The sequence below is a fragment of the Myotis myotis genome, unplaced genomic scaffold (assembly GCF_014108235.1).
Source record: "Myotis myotis isolate mMyoMyo1 unplaced genomic scaffold, mMyoMyo1.p scaffold_m19_p_5, whole genome shotgun sequence".
NCBI classification, from domain to species: Eukaryota; Metazoa; Chordata; class Mammalia; order Chiroptera; family Vespertilionidae; genus Myotis; species Myotis myotis.
In genome coordinates this window covers 107,601,499-107,620,940 of record NW_023416357.1, presented here as the reverse complement: position 1 = coordinate 107,620,940, position 19,442 = coordinate 107,601,499, and the positions used below count along the sequence as shown (strand labels likewise).

The following is a 19,442-nucleotide window of genomic DNA, read 5'->3' as shown; positions in this document are numbered from 1 at the left end:
CAGGCTCCTTCAGATGATAGGGAGGAGGAGGTAACCTGTCGCCTGAATAGCACATCACACCTGCAGCTTCACAGCTGACACCCCTTTCTCATCTGGGATCCACAAGCCAGACGCCATTAGGGCAAGTAGCAGTGACCTCTTCCTCCTGCGCCCAGAGGCTGTCAGGTCGGGACAGCCGGTGCACATGCAAGTGGGGGTGCTTCTCCCCAGGAGCCCTGGCCTGCACCACGAGGCTGCACTCAGCCGGGCTGACCTTCATAGTTATCAAGGCTGTTCTGTTCGAAGCCTTGCTAGCCTGTCTTACCCTCTTGATACAACTCTTCCTGCTGTCCACCCATGTTGTACCTCCTGGTACAACCCTTCCTGCTGCCCACCCCATGTTATATAACTCCTGGTACAACCCTTCCTGCTGCCCACCCCATATTGTAGCTCCTGGTACAACACTTCCTGCTGTCCACTCCATATTGTAGCTCCTGGTACAACCCTTCCTGCTGTCCACCCCATGTTGTAGCTCCTGGTACAACTTTTCCTACTGTCCACCCCATGTTGTAACTCCTGGTACAACTCTTCCTGCTGTCTATCCCATGTCATGTAACTCCTGGTACAACCCTTCCTGCTGCCCGCCCCATGTTGTAGCTCCTGGTACAACTCTTCCTACTGTCCACCCCATGTTGTAACTCCTGGTACAACTCTTCCTGCTGTCTATCCCATGTTATGTAACTCCTGGTACAACCCTTCCTGCTGCCCGCCCCATGTTGTAGCTCCTGGTACAACTCTTCCTACTGTCCACCCCATGTTGTAACTCCTGGTACAACCCTTCCTGCTGTCCACCCCATGTTATATAACTCCTGGGTGTTTTTGTTTTTTTTAAAATATAGTTTTATTGGTTTCAGAGAGGAAGGGAGAGGGGGAGATAGAAACATCAATGATGAGAATCATTGATAGGCTGCCTCCTGCATGGAGATCTAACCCACAATCCTGGCATGTGCCCTGACCAGGAATCGAACCTTGACCTCCTGGTTCATAGATAGATGCTCAACCACTGTGCCATGCCGGCCGGGCACTCCTGGTTTATAAGTTTTATGTTTTTATTGATTTTGAGAGAGAGGAAGTGAGAGGGATGAGAGAAAAATCGATCGGCTGCCTCCTGCATGCCCTCTACTGGGGATTAAGCCCACAACCTGGGCAAGTGCCCTGACCGGAATTAACTAGCAACCTTTCAGTGCATGGGACTACACTCAACTAATTAAGCCACACTGCCCAGGGCAAAATATGACTTTTATGTGTCATTTATTACACAATACATGGTATTTATAATTTACAAAATACTGAACAAAATAAGCTCTGTGCCTACCATGTCATAATCATTAACATTTCGGTGTGCTTTCCAGAAATGGGGTCATGCTGGTTAAAATCTGTCTGCACTTACCAGTCTTTCCACACGATCGCATAACTTCCTATGTAACCAGTCTCATCGCTGGAGTATCCAGTTGTATGGCGTGTGTACTTTCCGTTGCATGTATCCTGTTGCATTGCCTCCCTTATATGGACAACTTTCAAACAAGTTGAAAGAATAGCATAGTGTGCACGCACATACACGCCTACCTTATACATGCTTACAGCCGCCACCCAGTCACTGGTTACCCTTTTGCTATTTTTTCCTGACCCATTTGGAAGCTAACTGCAGCCCTGATGCTACACCTCTGAGTACTCAGTGCGAACCTCATGAGAAGAGGTTAGTCTGACCACAACAGCACTGTGTTCCTAATGGGCTGTCTCATCCCCAGCACCCAGCCCCACACTCCCCTGAAGTTGATGTCTCTGGTCTCCTTTTATAATAGTTATCTATCCTCCCCCATGACATTGATTTTATAATATATTTTTATTGATTTCAGAGAGGAAGAGGGTGAGAGAAACATCAGTGATGAGAGAGAATCATTAATCAGCTACCTCCTGCATGCCCCCTACTGGGGATTGAGCCTGCAGCCTGGGCATGTGCCCTTGACTGGAATTGAACCTGGGACCCTTCAGTCCACAGGCCAACACTCTCTCCACTGAGCCAAACCAGGTAGGGCTATTTTAGAGCCCTACCTTCTGGATGTTTCCACATGATCAGATTCAGGTTCAACAATTCTAGCAGTGTTTCTTCCTGTTCATGGACCGTGCAGTGCTTGCACTGTTGGTGATCTGAATGCGACATGTCACATGGATGCTAACTGTCCCCCTCCCGGATGGTGAGCTCCCAGGAGTGGAGGCACACAGGACTCACCTGTGCGGGCTCAGCCCAGTGGCAGTGCTGCACGTGGCGGGCATGTGATGTTTGAGTGAGTGCCCTTGCACCACGTCGGCCGGAAACGGGCCTCACAGCCGCTCACAGGGCACTAAGGCAGGCGCACAGGCGCTCGGGGCCGTCAGAGCTGTGCCCACCGTCCCGTCTCTGCACGCTCGCTCACACTCTTCTGGTAGGGTATGTCAATTAGACATTGCCTCATGATAGACCACCCAAAACTCTGACTTAACCCAGTGAGCAGCCCTGGCCGGTTCGGCTCAGGCCTGTGGACGGAAGGGTCCTGGATTTTATTCTAGTCAGGGGCAAGTACCTCAGTTGTAGGCTCCTGGCCCTAGTGGGGTGCATGCAGGAGGGAACCAATTGATGTGTCTCTCCCTCTCACTCTAAAAAATCAATGGAAAAAGTCCTATCCTCGGGTGAGGATTGAAAAATAAATTTAAAAATAAAACGTCTTACTTGGGTATGTATGAGTCAGATGGTGGATCTGTTGCTCTAGGCCAGGCTTCTATGAGCTTCCCTATGTTTGTTTCATAAATTCGTGATCAGCTGGCAGGTCTAGGACAGCCTCAGTGCTTCATTCCTATGTCTGGTGATAAAACTTGTGCATTTCCACCACGTGCCATTGTCCACAGGTCATCGCAGGTTCAAAGGACAGGTCACACATTCCACTACTGAGGAGCTGCACATCGGTCTCGGTGGTCTGTCTTCACTCCTCTAGTTGTGGGACTTCCATTCAGCCAGCTTTCAAGCGGTTCTGAATGATGGTTCTGTGTTTTAGTTGTAATTTTGATGTGGTTGTGGAAGGCAGCGCGTGCAAGCCTTTATGCTGCCGTCTTGGTTCTCTGCTCGCACGCTTATTAAAAATTGACTTTAGAGGGAGGGAAAGAGAAACATCGATTGGTTGCCTTCAGTACGGACCCCAATCTGGGATCGGACCTACAATCTGGGTATGCACCCTGTCTGGGAATCAAACCTGCCACCTTTTGCTGTACCGGACAACGTTCCCACCAACTGAGCCACAGGGCCAGGGCCACCCACACTGGAAAGCCCCATGTGGCCAGTGGCTGCCTACTGAGGGTGGCACACAACATTCCAGTACTTAGAGCAAAGGGCCTTTGCTATTATTTGAACACTCAGACCCTAATTGCCAAGGAATTATCTGTGATTCAGTGAATTTTCCTTCTTGTTCTGGCTCCTGTGGGACGTAGAACAGTTACTGAATGATGCGAACTGGCCCCTCTGTGCAGCAGAGCCATGACTGAGGTGGCAATACCACAGGCCTCATCTCTTAGGGAGAAGCAACCACAGACTTTTGTCAAAATGTGCAGCTGCCACGGGGGTTAGAATACTCAGAACAAATTGCCCCAGGTGTTAAAATTAGGACGTCCCAGGTAAGCATGTTTCATTCTAAGTACACTGCTTGAAAAGTCATGCATTTTTGAGCTGCATGAATACAATGTCAGCAGACAGATCTTTAAAACTATTAAGCACAGTCCTGGCCAGTTTGGCTCAGAGGATAGAGTGTTGGCCTGTGGACTGAAGGGTTTGATTCCGGTCAAGGGCACATATCTCGGTTGCAGGCTTGATCCCTGGCCCTGGTTGGGGCACATGCAGGAGGCACCCAATCGATGTCTCTCTCACACTGGTGTTTTTCTGTCTCTCCCTCTCCCACTCTCTCTAAAAATCAATGGGAAAATATCCTTGGGTGAGGATTAACAACAACAAAAACAAAAAAACCCTATTAAGCATAGTCAATACAAAAATGTACTTTATAGACATCACTGAAAAACTAAAGACTGACAAAAATATTGTTTTATAGATTTATTTTCAAAGGGCACAAAAACTTAGACAATTTAAATACAAGTTTAAACAGAATTGCTCTGTTGATGTCAGCAATGATGCCAAAACTGGTTTTCTCGGCCAGACACTCGCCTCTATCTTCTTGGTGAAGAAAGGGGTCTGGAAAAGACACAGTAAGTGCCACAATAAGTGCAGTATTTCTTCTGGTGTATTGTTACCAACTTTACACGAAGATCTTTGAGGTGTTACATCCAGAGTACCTGAAGTTACAGGCACCAATGCTAGGCGTTATTTAACAAGTCTCACCACTTGATTATCCTAGAGCCCAGATAACAGCTACATTTATTTATTGACTGGCTTCTTTACCATCAAGCTTTGTATTAAATGATTTGCATACACCACTGAATTTTACCTTCACAAAAATCCCAGGTAGGTCCTACCTTTATCCCCATTGGACATATGGGAAACTGGAGGCTCACACAGGCTAGATAGCCTGCATACAACCACCAGACTTCAGAGCGTGACAGAACTGACAACAAACAGGGGTGTGACTCCAGAGCCTGTCTTCTTGCCCATGAGGTCTCTTAACAGCCAACAGCTAAGGCCATCCCAACTTCTGGACAGCTAGGCCCGGCCTAGGCTGCCGTGGGAGGTAGCGGTCTCTGCTTCTTGGTTAATTTGTGTAGTATTTTCTACGAGACCGTGCTAGGAGGGCTTACTGCCCTAGGGAGTCTGTCCAGGAATTAAGTGCTCTCAACCCCCCTCGAGGATAAAGATCAGATCACTAAGGCTGGTGCCTTGCAGTGGCAGATAACCACAGGGCCTGCATTTTATAACCAGTAAAACCTGTCCCGCATTTCCATTCTCCTTTTCTTCCTGAGTCTTACTTTATTGAAGAACCCCACAGAGATTAATCCTATTGGAGAACATCATTCTATGTAAAATTATTTACCTGATACTTTATTCATATACATCCTTCTTATCTGCAATGTAATCTACAATTTCTTGTGGACACATCAATTTCTCCGCATCTATATCAGGAATTTCAAACCCTAAAAGTAAAATGTACAACATGCATGAGAGTAGAAAGAGCAAATCCTTTATTTATTTAATATATTTTTATTGATTTCAGAGAGGGAGAGAGAGAAACACCAATGATGAGAATCATTGATTGGCTGCCTCCTCGAATGCCCCCCACTGGGGATCAAGCCTGCAACCCAGGCATGTGCCCCCACAGGGAATTGAACCGTGACTTCCTGGTTCACAGGCTGACATTCAACCACTGAGCCATGGCTGCTGGGCCAAAAGCAAATCCTTTACACATGAAAGCACCAATACCTCCATAACACCCTCAAGTATATCAAGTTGCCAGCAACCCTGAGTCCATTCAAGTTCTGACTCAGTTATATCTAGACAGTGTTTATATTGTATTGGGTAAAATGGTTGGTTCTTTTTAAAAAGATATAATTCACATAATAGAAAAGTCACCCATTGAAAAGTGTAAAATTCAACGGTTTTTAGCATCGTCACAAGGCTGTGTAACCATCACCATTATCCAATTTTAGAATATGTCATTACCCCCTAAGAAATTCCATCCTACTCTCCCTCAACAGACACCATGCCTCTCGTTAGCAGAATCTGTGAGGAGCCCACTGAGCTCTGCTCTGTGGGAGGCACACAAGTCCTGTGGCTTCTATTCAGGCAGTTCATCCCCCAGATTAGTTGTGGAACCTTGAATGGTCTCATTGCACAACTAACTGTCCCAAACAGAATAACCTGGAGCATGCACAGGCGACATCGCAGGAAACCATGGCACATGCGTGCGTGTGAAGGGGGGCCTACTGTTTCTACTTACGTATCGATTCAAATCCCAATTCAGACTCCTCACATTCTTTCACTTTAACCCACCCAAATCAAGAATCACTCTATGGGCTCTGGTCGGGTGCTCAGTGGTTAAGAGTGTCATCCCGAGCCCTGGCCCGTTTGGCTCAGTGGATAGAGTGTTGGCCTGTGGACTCAAGGGTCCCAGGTTCAATTCTGGTCAAGGGTACATGCCCAGGTTGCGGGCTCGATCCCCAGCAGGGGACGTGAAGGAGGCAGCCAATCAATGATTCTCATCACTGTTTCTCTTCCTCTCCCTCTCTAAAAAATCAGTAAAAATCTAAAAAACAAACAAACAAACAAAACTTTTTAAAAAAGTGTCATTCCGCTACATCAAGGTTTAGGGTTACATCCCGTCAGGGCGCATACTAGAATCAAACAATAAATGAATAAATAAGTGGAACATCAAATTGATGTTTCTCTCCCTCTAAAATCATACACACACGTCACAATATGGAGACCCACGATTCAGCCAGTGAGCGTTACCGAATTCGTCCTCCATGGCCATGATAATCTCCACTTGGTCCAAACTGTCTAAGCCCAGGTCTTTCATGAAATGGGAATTTACTGAGAGCTGCAAGAAGGGGACACCAAACACAAAATTCAGTCTGAGAGCTTATGCTTCACTAGATACCTGAGTGGTACAGTGCTAATCATGACACAGGTTATTTTTAACAGGGAGGAACCATAACTAACATACCTCTGTGTGCCGACATACACTTGGTGTGCTTTACATGTCAACTTTCTCAACCTGTTTTAAATTGGTTAACAATATATAAAAAGCTAATGATGAATTTCACTTTACATATTAAGATCTTTGTTCATTGCTCTGCACGACATTCGAGATTTGGTTTTTCTTGCTGCCTGATGAACAACTAAGACACTACACCTTAGAAGTGACCTTCTAAGATGGTGTGTGTCACCACCTGCCCTTATTCAGACCTCCAGATCACCGGGAGGAGTTCTTCAACACCCACATCCAACCGCTGGCCTGGGTCATGTACAGCGTGGTGACCCGAGGGAGGAGTACTGTCCTGCACATTTGAAAGTTAAGAGACTAGGTCTTAAAAGTCCTCGTCACAAGAAAAAACTTTCTGCAACTGCGTGATGATGAACGTTAACTAGACTTATTGTGGTGATTAATTCATAAAATATATATAACAAATAACTGAAACTAATATGTGTCAGCTGTACCTCAAAAAACAAAAAAACCCTCCAAAACCACACTATCCTCACACAACAGATTCAATCATTAAAGAGGAAATTTCGTGTCGCTATGAGAAAAACTCCAAAGGTTCAGAAAGGTGCATAACCGTGTTTACAGTACACTTACCACTGTGTTCTTTTAAAAGGGTGGGAGATACAGACCACGCAGCACATACAACATACATGTGCGTGTGTTACTGCCCTGCACACACGCTCAGTATCTTTGGGAATCACTGCTGCCTCCCAGAGGTGAACGGGACTGAGCAGGGAGACTTTTTACTGCATGTCCGTCTGGATGCCTGCATTTTGTATCACGTGATTAAGTACGCATGTAAAGAAAAGAACATGTAAACCACACCCATTACCTTTTCTGGGTCAATCTTGTCATAGAGTTTCAAGACATAAAGAACGCGGTCCTTGATCCCCTCTAACGTCAGCGGGGGCGCGTCACTATACTGGCGGCACAGCTGTGTGACTCTGCCTGGCACCTAGGGCAAGGGCAGGAAGGAAACATTGAACCTAAAATGCCTCAAGTGCCCCGCTGGCGTGGCTCAATGGTTGAACGGTGACTTAGGAACCAGGAGGTCACGGTTCAATTCCTGATCAGGGCACAGGCCTGGGTTGCAGGCTCAGTCCCCAATGTGGGGCATGCAGGAAGCAGCCGATGAATGATTCTCTCACAATTGATGTTTCTCTCTCTCTCCTCCTCCCTTCCTCCCTGAAATCAATAAAAGTAGATTACAAAATAAAATGCCTCCCAGAAAACGCACTGGCCTGTACTGGGTATCTTCCACAAAGCACTTAGGGCTCTAGAGAACCCACCCTCTGATTCTAAGTGTGGCCCCCAGGCCGCACTGGGTCCCTGCTGGGTACTCTGATGCCCTGGGCCAGTGGTCGGCAAACTGGGGCTTGCGAGCCACATGCGGCTCTTTGGCCCCTTGAGTGTGGCTCTTCCACAAAGTACCGACTTCTGCGCATGGGCCACGAAGTTTCAATCGCACTGTACGTGCGCGCCCGCACATGGTATTTTGTGGAAGAGCCACACTCAAGGGGCCAAAGAGCCACATGTGGCTCGCGAGCCGCAGTTTGCCAACCACTGCCCTAGGCGGTCAGCAGCAGCAGCAGCAGGCCTACCTTCCCCTCAGAGCCAGGACTGGCTTTGGACATTGGTCCTGTTCAGGGAGGCTGAAATGGTCCAAGGTCTGCAGAAGAGCCCAAGTCTTGTGCATCTACAGCAGCCGCTGCCAGGGAGCCCCTGCACCTCTAATGGGCACACCCGTCACAATAGCCCGCAGGGAAAGGAGCTGCCACGCTGACCGGCGGCCTGGCTCCCAAGCTGACGGAGAGGAAGAGCCTGCCCGTCCTCACAGTCCGGTCTGTGCCCCTGCAGCCCCGCCACGAGCCTTTGTGATCGCTGACAGGGTGGAGGACCACCCCCATCTCTCTGCCGGTCACCTGTTCATGGTCACCTGGGTGCTAGGTCCGGACGGGACTCCTGCGTGTGCGAAGAGCGCCAGCTCCCCCGTCGGCGGGTGTGAGGCTGTGGCAGGCACAGTGCAGAGCAAAACAAAACAGGCGGGTAGTTCTGCTGGCTATGGAAGTCCCTAATCTGAACTGGTTTGTTCACCTTCTAAAACTGATCTTCATACTATGGTTTGGAGTTCTTAGGGCGTTTCCCATAGGAAATAGGTTTTGCTTGTTGGGGCTCAGGTGCCTGCGACAAAGGCCCATGAAAAATTGTGATAAAAAACACCACCAAGTGAACCAAACCAGCACACACTCTGTATGAGCACTTATCAGTCAATCAAACAGAAGAACCCAGGCACTAGAATGAGGTCTAATCGGTGAGCCGTTTTATAAGGATCCTAGAGTACTTCCGGGTGCTGTCGGAGCCCTGCTCTTTTTGTCTGAATCCAGCCTCCCTCCCTTTCCAATGACAGCACGGGTTAAGGAGGTGTCTGATGTGGGAATGTCACTAGGCCTTAACGACGAAAAGAGGTTTCCGCAGCAGAAAGGAGTAAAGAAAGAGGGAGGAGGAATGAGCGAACGGAGGTAATGACAGACAAGACCTTGAGGAAGGACTAGTGGAGGCTTTGTCCGTGCAGATCAAGGCGTGGTGGGAGGTGGGATTACTGCTGAGTTAAGGGACAGAGAAAGGGGTGTTTGTACACAGCTCCCCATGTGGCCCACTAGGGGTCAGCACTGTCCTGACAGCAGGGCAAGTGCCTGCAGAGGCCAGCAGGGCACTATGTGATTAAAGGAAGTTAAAGTGGCCTCATGCCAATGTCAAGTGGGCTCAGCAGAGGCAGGTGGGCAAGAGCTCAGGCCCTGGCATGAGACTGCACTAGCTCGCTCTTACTAACCTTTTTTTTAAAAAATGTTTTTATTGATTTTTTTAGAGAGAAAAAGGAGAGAGAGATGAAAACATCGATGAGAGAGAAACAACATCAATTAGCTGCTTCTTGTATGCCTCCTACTGGGGATTCAGCCTGCAACTCCAGGCATGTGCCCTGACCGGGAATCGAACCAGTGACCTCTTGGTTCATGGGTTGATGTTCAACCACTGAGGCACACTGGCCGGGCATTACTAATCTTTCTATGCCTCAGTTTCCTTACCTGTAAGATGGGATAAACAACATGCCAAGCTCACAGGACTGTTGGGAGGCATCAGTGAGATGATGCCGGGCACGCACACAGGGAGTGTGCTCTGCAGGGCGCCCCACAGGACCGGGTGATGCCGCTGCCCTGCCAGTGTGAGGCTCTGGGTAGTAGCCCTACAGCACCGCTCCTGCTTCCTCCCATGCCTCCCCTTAGGTTATTTCTTATCAGGTCGGACTATAGTGCTGCCACAAGCACTGCCCTCCCTCACATCAATTCTTTTAGTTCTCACACACTAGGAGATACACAGTACTATCACCCACCTCCTGGAGGGCTTACTGCTCCTGCTTGCTGGGTCTCCACTGTTTAAAACAGAAGAGACAGGTGTTGTTTCTGATGTTAACTGTTCTTCCTCAAGATGCACTCCTAACAGTTCTATTTAACAGGAACTTTCTCCCACAGCCATCAGAGAAGGCGCTGTTTGCAGGAATGAGGGACTACCCTCTGGAACAGTAGAAATTATCGAGCCTGGTTAGTTCCCATCAGAACCCATCTTCTCTCCACTGGGGCCCAGCTCTGAGGGAAACTCCAAAGGAGCCGAAGGAGGCGGCTTTGAAGGCCATCTGCCACTGCCCGCACAATTCCGGCCGGCAGCACACATCCCAGAGCCCAGTTCGGAAACGAACTCCTCACCCTCTGTCTGCAAAATGCCTGCTCACAGACCAGACCAGTTCCACTCTTCCCACCGAGCACTGTATTTACTCACTTGGTCACCCCACATGGCTGGCTGGGGGGGTCTCACTCATCCCTGCAACAAACCTTGTTTAATGTTCACTCCCTGACCTAGACAGAGAACATCCACACTCCTCAGGGCCCTACGGCGCCTTCACAACATGCCTGCTGTCTTCCACCTCAGCTGAGGCCTCTCCCTGCACAGGCATCCTGGGGCAGCCTTAAGGGTGCAATAGGCTCTTCCTCAGCCCCACATGCCCTGCATCCTGCCTTGGAGACCATGCTGTGGGGTTTAGTCGTCCTGGCGTCTGCACTGTACACACACCCGTCCTCACATGTGGCAATGCTTTCCCTTTATTTACATGACTCAGCCGCCTGCAAGCTACCTTGTGTGCTGTGTGTGCGCTGTGCTATGGGCTGGAATGACCACGATAAAGACATGACCTCGATTTTCAGAGAAGCATCCACACAGATCTCAGCTGTAATAAAAATGAGACGAGCTCTGGCCGGTGTGGCTCAGTTGGCTGAGTGTCATCCTGTGCACCAAAAAGTTGCTGGTTCGATGCCCGGTCAGGGCACATGCTCAGGTGTGGGTTCCACCCCAGGTCGGGGTTCATGTGGGAGGCGCCGAGTGTTTCTCACATCAATGATTCTCTCTCCCTCTCGAAAAATCAATAAAAAACATTAAAAACAAAGAGACAAGAGCCATAGCAAAGGTACTGATAGGCTGCTTCAGTAACCAAAGTTGTCATTCACTGAGAGGAAGGGAAGGGACTTGGAGTTAAAAGGACAGGAGATTATTCAAGGAGGGAAGGGCAGGCCAAGGAAAGGAAAGGAGGCATGAAAGCGTAGTGTGCCTGTGAGAGGAAGTGGTTCAAACTGCTGGCGACCTAGGGGAGGGGGCAGACCAGCGCAGGCTCTGGTGTGAGGCAGGGGCCAGGGCCGCAGAGCCTCGAGTGAGACAGAATAGGTTTGTCTCACTGGGGGATGAAAATGCGGCCAGACCACAGTCCTGAGCCCATCACTGTCACCCATGTCATGTGGCTCTGGTACTAAGAACGGTCAGGCTGTCCCTGCACCAGGCTTTGTCTTCGTGTGGGTACCGCAGCCCACAGAAGTCCCTGGAAATGCTCTGTGCTCTGGCTGCGAGTGTGGATCCAGAGCCTGCCGGGGTCAAATGTCGGACTTGTGGGCTCCATTTTAGACTACCACCCTTGTTCTCCGACCTTCTACTTCTAAGTCTTATCTTTTTACACCCGGGAAAGCGGCTTTAGCGCCTTTTTTTTTTTTTTTTTTTTTAGGGAAAAAGGATATTGTGAGTAGCTGGTTGCTCTGAGATCAGCAGTGGATGAATTTTGAGGAGGGAAAACCAACAGCAGGGCATGGGTGGAAGGAGCAGCCATCCAGATGGGATGAACACAGAATGGAGGTGGGGACTTGGGGTGACTGGTCATAACAGAACCAAGAGACAGTCCAGGGAGAGCGTGCGGTAAGAGCGCTGGAGTTCACCAACATGTAAGGTTTAGGCGAGGCAGAGTGTCCGCTGGGAGAAGAGAACAGCCTGGGGCGATGGGGAGAGGGATGAGCTGGCAGGTTTACATAGGGCTGCCAAGTATCCAGTGAGGACCTGAACGAATGTCTTTCTTAGGAGCCATCTCACATCCCTGACCGGCTGGCACAGGCCTGCAGGCACACAGCTGTCCCTCAGCACCTTTGCATGAACATGAACCCTTACTTACTCTCCACCTCAACCCACAAAGAATAAGGTGCTTGAATGGGAGCACGTAGTCAAAACCACTTGTACATATAAACAAAACAGTTCCTCTGCGTACATGTAAACCAAGCACAGGTAACCCAGCATCTTAAAGGCCCGGCCGCCGTGCTCAGTGGTTAGAGCACCAGCCTGCGCCTCGGAGGGTCAAGGGTTTGATCCCGGTCAAGGGCACATACATGGGTTGCAGGTTTGATCCCTGGTCCTGGTTGGGGTGCATGTGGGAGGCAACCAATCAACGTGTCCCTCTCACACTGATATTTCTCTGTCTCTCCCTCCTTTCTGCTTCTCAGCCCTTTCCCAGAATCCATATGTAGGCGACCTACACGCACCATCACGCGAGTGTCAGCGCTCTAAGGACAGGGGCAATCGCTTTGCTCTGGGCAGACTGAAGTCAGCTCAGGAACACACTCAGCCCCTCCACATTCCGCTCTCACCCCTTAATTTAACTTCCAGTTCAGGCAACGGGACAATGTCCTGTGAATAATCTGCTAGTGTCAGTAAATCTCAACCCTGGCTGCACAGAATAATCCCTTGCCTCAGGCGCCCAAGCCTATGAATTCGGACTGATTTGGCCCCGGGCAGCCTTAGGTGTTATCCTGACATCTTGGTCAAGGTTGGAAGCACCGTTACGGCGAGGTCCGGAAGCTCGACACGGGGCTTCCAGCCTGACCTTGGGAGTCTATCCACCGTCAGACAATGGTTTTGAACCTTGTGCGCTTCAGGCACCGGGGAGCTCGAGCAAAAACCCGTGCTGGGCCGCCTCCCAAAGGGAAGTCAGACCTGGGGGTGGAGGGCGCGAGGGATCTCACCCTAGAGGTTCCATCACATAAACGCTAGATGCTCCCTGCTCCCCACCCTTGTTTCCAGAGGGGCAATCGGGGAGAACGGCCCTGGGCGGCTGTCGGGCATCGTGGCTCCCCTCCGCTCCCGCGCCTTAGACCCCCCCCCTCCCCCGAGAAGCTGCCGCCAGCGCCGCCCCCGCTCCGCCGGCCGGTCCTCCCTACGCTCAGGCCGCTCCACAGGCAGCGGCGGCGAGGACCCCCGTCCCACGTCCTCCTAAGGGCGGCGACATTCGAACCCAGGGCTGCCACGAGGTCGCACGGCCTCCCGCAGGGTCACCCGAGCACCGTCCGCCAGGGGCGCTGGGAGCAGGGAGCTAGCCAGATGCCCGGCCCCGCTAGGCCAGCGCGGCCCCGCCGCCCGGGCCCCAACCCCACCCCCGCCCCAGGCCCGGTCCCTGACCCCTGCCGAGCCCGGCAAAGTCACCGCGAGTCACCTGCGCGAGCGCCGAGCCCGGAGCCCTGGGCCTCGACTGGGTCTCCGCGGGGCGCAGCGTGGTGCTGAGCGGCCGGGCGGCGGCCAGCGTGGGAAGCCGGGGCAGCGACGCCAAGGCCGCGGGCAGGCGGCGGACACAGGAGGAAAGGACACGAGCCGCCATGGCTACGCCGACCCAGCGTGCACTGCGCTGCGCCCGCGGGTCTAGTTCCCCCTCCGGTTGGGCGCGGGCGACGCACAGAGCGGCGCTGCAGAGCCCCACCCGGCGGTGGCGGCCCCTGGCGGCCCCTGGCGGCACTGCACCCTGGGGCGCCGGCCCAGACATTCCAGCCCGAGGCAGGGCCAGGACTACAACCAGGGTCCCTGAGCACAATCATTGACCCAGGAAGGAACTTACTTCCACCTACTCTCTGGAAGTTCCGAAACACATTTATTTAAAAGTTTTGATGCCGCGATTCTTCCATAGAAATTAAAACTATTTAATATCTCAAAACAGTATAAAATAAGAATGTGAAAATGAGTCGATTTAAATATGTAAGACTAATAAGTGTGGGAATTACAATAAAAATCATATACATGTTAAACAATGGATAAATAATATAGTTCATAAAAGTGGGTTCATGGAGGAAGTTTATGCTAATTTGCTCACATTTCTTAGCAGGGATTTCAAAGATACTGAAATCCAAACATAAAACTCCGAACTGTGGATCCTGCCTGGACGAACAATCTAACAATGCTTTCAATTTTACATGTTTCTTTTATTTGTATTAAATTTAAGTAAAATAGCCTTGGCCAGGGTGGCTCAGTTGGATGGAGTGTGGTCCCAGACACCAGAAAATGGTGGGTTGATTCCCATCAGGGCACATACCAGGGTTTGGGGTTGGATCCCTGGTCAGGGCACCTGTGGGAGGCAACTGATTGATGTTTCTCTCTCTCTCTCTCTCTCTCTCTCTCTCTCTCTCTCTCTCTCTTCCTCTCTCTAAGTATGTCCTTGGCTAAGGATTTAAAAATAAAACCGGGAATCCTGGCCAGGTGGCTCCGTTGGTTGGGAACTGTCCCATGGACCAAATTCCTGTCAGGGCACATGCCCAGGTTGAAGACTCAATCCCTGATAGGGGTGTACAGGAGGCAGCTGATCATTTTTTTAAAATATATGTTTACTGATTATATATAGAGAGAGGAAGCAAGAGGAATAGAGAGAGAGAAACATCAATGACAGAGATACATTGGTCAGCTGCCTCCTGCACATCCCCTACTGGGGGTTAAACCTGAAACCTGGGCATGTGCCCTAACCAGCAATTGAACCAGTGAACTTTTGGTTCATAGGTTGACACTCAATTGCTGAGCTACACTGGCCAGGCTGATCAATGATACACTCCCACATCGATGTTTCTCTCTCTCCCTTCCTCTCTTCCTAAAAATCAGTAAAAATATATTAAAGAATGCATAATATGATCCCACTGTTGTAAAACATTTCTACTTATGTGTTCACTAAAAAACTGAGTAGCTGCGATGTGCTAGTTGTGGAGGTTACAGCACTGAGCAAGCCAGACGGGCAGTCTATTCCCATAGAGTTTACATTCCAGTGGGAAGATGGACAATAAACAAATAACAATACCCCCCCCCCCCGCGCGCAAACAAACAACTCCAGGAAGCTGTGATGAACACAAGGAAGAACAGTAAATGGGGAGGGAATAGTGAGGGCGTACAGGAGGTGTGTGACTTTAGGTAGGGTGGTCCCTGAAGGCCTTTCTTAGGAGGTATATTTGATTTAACCAACCAGGAGGAAAACAACCTCAGGAACCATCATGCTGTTGGTGATGCCAATCAGAGTTCTATGGCAGTGCTAGCAATCGATGCCAGGCTTCTCCTGCGCCCTGACTCAATCACCTCCATCCACTGCTTATTATGCAATTGGAAGAGCAACTGTAACACCCCTTTGGAATGGTCAGTGACTAAATGGCAAGCTCCATTTTGAGTGGCAGCCTCCCATTTCTGCAGAAAACTGATTGGCACCAAAAACCAGAATGGAGACCAAGGACCAGGGCCCATAAGGTCTGTGCAAATCACCAGCGACGCACCAGCCTCGGATCATGCCTTCCAGGCCACACTTTGGGCAGACCCATGGGCCAGACCCGTGATGGTGACGTGTAGCATTAACATGAGGAAAACTCAGGGAGAGCCTGATGGCTTACTCAGTTGAGACCCTCTCTTCCCATGACCCATTTATATTTGTGTTCCATCGAGTCCTTCAGTTAAACAATAAATCACCTCTTATTTAAATGATGTATTTTGGGCCGTAACCGGTTTGGCTCAGTGGATAGAGCATCGGCCTGCGGACCGAAAGGTCCCAGGTTGGATTCCGGTCAAGGGCATGTACCTTGGTTGTGGGCACATCCCCAGTGGGAGGTGTGCAGGAGGCGGCTGACCGATGTTTCTAACTCTCTCTCTCTCTCTCTCCCTTCCTCTCTGTAAAAAATCAATAAAATATATATTTAAAAAAAAGAATGATGTATTTTGGGAGAGCTACTCCCCCTTCAGCAAAGAGAAAATGTCAGCCTACATGATCTGTGGGTAAAAGGTTCAATATTAAGATGGAGATCAAGTCCTTACAGTTGGGAAGATTTAAGAGAGGACACTGGTGCTTCTCGCTGGCGCTCCCATCAGAGGATATATAAGCATAAACTGTCAACTTCCTGCACACGTCACCCACCACCCAGCAGTTATGCCTCCCTCCTTCCAGCCCATTTGCATATTGTCTCAGCCCCTTCTGTTCCCTTGGGACCATGTACCTCAGTTATCTCTTCTCCCTGACATCTTCTTTCTCACTTTCGTTCTTCTCTCCTCTGAGCCCATAAACATGCCAGTTTCTCCTGGCCTAAAAACAAGGCCACAGGTACCACACCAAAGGAGAGTACATTTTAAGCCAATTAGCTGCAGGATGCGCACCTAACAGACCTCACTAAAAACAGGGCATTAGGTAGGGAAAGAAACTTAAAGATCAGCACACTGCCAGCCCAGACTGTAGCGAGCTCTCACAGCCAGACGGGGTGGCCAGTGTGCCCCAACCCCAAAGAAGCAAAGTTTCAAAGTAATACAAAATTTTAAAAGTTTTGTACATAAACTATTCAAGATTTCTCCAGCACTAACTGGTACAAAGCACAATGAGATGGCAGCTTCAGACCCAGAGGAGGGTAATGAGATGAGTTTCATTTGGCTAAATCAGTGGCAAAAACATCATTTTATTTCTTTCAAGGAGGCAGGAGAGCAAGTAACTGGTCACTTCAACATAAGTGGCACATGATCCACTTTGTGAACCACTGGGGAAAGGGCAGAGATGGGACAAGAATTTGGTCTCTGACAGAGAGGTCTCACCATTTTAATTTGGTCACTTCTGATGAAAAAAATGACTTGCCTAAAGATGCCTTAAAAGCTGAAACCTAAACATAACTTTTTTGGGGGGTGGTTAACTCCTCCTGGAATCACCTTTTCAATTTGGCTAGTACTCTGCACAAAGCAATGATTCCCCATAGTGGAGTCGTTCTCTGGGCTCTACGTGGATCCCAGTAAGGCAGGCCATAGATTTTTCCCTCCTTTATGGAGAGGGCAATATGGATTAAGCTGAAAAATTACCTCCTACAAGTGAGAAAGGGATTAGACTGCTGCTTGAGGACTGTGGAATTATTTGGAATGTTCTACAAATGGTTGCCACATCAACAACAAAAAAGGTAATTACAAAATGTGTACATCACAACATGCTTCTAAAGACACTGCACTGTGCTCACATTCCCTTAAATGTCCCCAAAGGTGCTCAGCCTCTAGCCCTATCAAAATCTCTGAGGGGAGGCAGAGACAATGTGGCGAAAAAGACACGGGTGGGGGGTGGGAGGCAGTGAAAGGAGAAAGCAGCCTTCCAGTTAAAGGTCAGCTTCCAGCAGGCTGGCCTCAGGCGGAGGGAGGGTCAGGGTCAGAGGGAGGAGCGGCGGCAGGGTAGGACGGGTGGCTGTACCTCTCATTCAGGTCCCGCAGAGTCAGGTCCAGCCTCCTTTGTGTACAGAGGTGTTCCTCTTTGGTGCATTTCAGTTTATCTTCCGAATCATCAGTTGTCTTTTCCAGCGTGGCCACCGATCTCGCAGCAAACTCAGCACGGGTCTCTGCCTCCTTGAGTTTGTCAGTAAGAATCTTTATCTCTTCCTCATATTTGTCTTCTTTCTGAGGATACTTTTCTTCAGCAGCACTCAGACGCTTCAGGTTCTGGCCCATCAGTCTCTTCTGCTCATCCATCTCTCGGCAACGGGACTCTGTGCATTCCCAGTCTCCCTCAGTAATCACCAGCTTACGAGCCACTTCTTCATACTCTCTATCTGCCTCTTCTGCAATGTGCTGAGCTTCTTTGAGTTGGGTTTCCTGGAGTTCCAGCGTTTCTTCATCTTTTGAAGCTCGGTTTTCAATAACCTTCATACCTCTCTCGCTCTCACTGGCAGCTTTCTCAGCTTCCTCCAGCTTTTGCAGGGCAGTGGCCAGGCGCTCCTGAGCCGGTCCAGCCCCTCCTCAACCACTTCAGCCTCAGCCTGTTCCCGAGCCCGCCTTTCTCCCTCCACTTCCCGCTGGAGGCACTCGGCCCTCTCTTCGGCACCATCGGCTGCGGCTGCGGCTGCGGCACCTGGATCTTGCGTTTCACCGTCTCAATGGTGGAGATCCCAGCCATGGTGCCCACCCAGCTCCTGCTCGTGTTTGGTTTCCTGCCTCCTTCCGTGTGTTAAATTTTTTGAATTACAACGCAGAGAGCTGTACAGCAGCCGAAAGGCATTGGACCTCCAGTGCAATAGGCTCTGCCGGGGTAGCCCGGTGGAAGGATGCACAAACCGGACAAGAGTTTTACCAGATCTAGTAATGATGTGGGGCAGAGGTTGTGTTTGTATCTTTCCAGAAGGAGCAGCGCAGCCAATTTGGGTACCAGAGCATTATGTGTGTCACCACAGTGGACCCAGAGAAGGTCCTTGTCCCTTCGTTCAAAAGACTGAGAGTTGCTCCAATGACAGCAAAGCGGAAAAGAGAAGAAAAGGAAGGCTACACAAGGGACTGAAGTGCCAGCATGGGGTCAGCTGAAGAAGTTAACAACCGAGGCCCAGCAGATGGTAGAAAAGCAAGAAGTGGAAGCTACTCCCTCAGTCATGTGTCTGGCTATGCTAGCATTGGTTAGCTGCCAGTCTTCTGCAAAGTCTTGCGCAGCCAAGTCTGAGGACTCTGAGTAAATCAGCAAAAGAAACTTTCATTTAGTAGAAAATGTTACCGTCGTGTGATTTCTCTCTCATTGCTGTGTTGCATTGGCATTGTTTTGTTCTTGATGTTCAAGTTTTAAAATGTTAACAGGTCTGTTGTTTGGGTTTTGCGTTGGCATTGTTTTGTTATTGTTTTAATAGCCAGAGTTTTGTTCTTGATGTTTAAGTTTTACTTTCATTATGGTAGCTTAAAAATAAAAAAAGGGTGAGATGTAAGAAGTGGCTATAGGGTTAAGCCTAGACTGACCTGCGGGCAGAGCCACAAACAAGTCCCAGCTTGGAGGGCACAGCCATCTGAGCATAATTAGGCTTGACCTTATGACACTCCCTAGATCCTATCTGGGTAGCTAATGGGCTGAGGGAGATGCAGCAAATGCTGCCAGAACAAGTGAAACTCACAAGAACATTGCAACTATGGTGACCAGTACCTTGTTTACCTCTGGCTATAAAATAAAGGCTCAGCTTGCAGTCTGGGTCCCTCTCTGTAGCCTTAGCCAGGCACAGGAGATCCACCTAGACCTGCTTATTCTCTGTCTGTCTTTTCTACATCCTTTGCCGCCCACCCTCAGTCTCACCGAACCCTTGGCTGAGCTGGCCCGGCACA

The 19,442-nt window shown here is 49.7% G+C and overlaps 1 protein-coding gene and 1 pseudogene across 2 annotated transcripts; both read right to left on the bottom strand.

Moving 5' to 3' along the window:
• Positions 1-4,096: 4,096 nt before the first annotated feature.
• NDUFAB1 (NADH:ubiquinone oxidoreductase subunit AB1) lies at positions 4,097-13,758 on the bottom strand. Of its 2 annotated transcripts, none has more exons than XM_036309717.1 (5): positions 13,558-13,758; positions 7,543-7,665; positions 6,458-6,545; positions 5,043-5,142; positions 4,097-4,350 (listed from the first exon to the last, which is right to left on the bottom strand). In XM_036309717.1, the coding sequence occupies exons 1-4, from the start codon at positions 13,717-13,719 to the stop codon at positions 5,051-5,053; spliced, it is 465 nt and encodes a 154-aa protein (XP_036165610.1). In that variant the 5' UTR covers positions 13,720-13,758; the 3' UTR covers positions 4,097-4,350; positions 5,043-5,050. The 2 variants fall into 2 exon arrangements, with proteins under 2 accessions (XP_036165610.1, XP_036165609.1); XM_036309716.1 differs by having other exon boundaries at positions 4,097-4,249; positions 13,558-13,757.
• Positions 13,759-17,501: 3,743 nt separating this feature from the next.
• On the bottom strand, positions 17,502-18,396 carry LOC118656589 (annotated as a pseudogene).
• Between the last annotated feature and the right edge of the window lie 1,046 nt (positions 18,397-19,442).

Excerpts from the sequence above, each read along its gene's own strand:
- NDUFAB1 (XM_036309717.1), bottom strand. The coding sequence starts at position 13,719 with ATGGCGGCTCGTGTCCTTTCCTCCTGTGTCCGCCGCCTGCCCGCGGCC. Across the intron at positions 6,546-7,542 it reads ACAAGATTGACCCAGAAAAG|CTCTCAGTAAATTCCCATTT; the intron begins GTAATGGGTGTG and ends CCCTTCTTGCAG. Across the intron at positions 5,143-6,457 it reads GGCCATGGAGGACGAATTCG|GGTTTGAAATTCCTGATATA; the intron begins GTAACGCTCACT and ends TTTTACTTTTAG.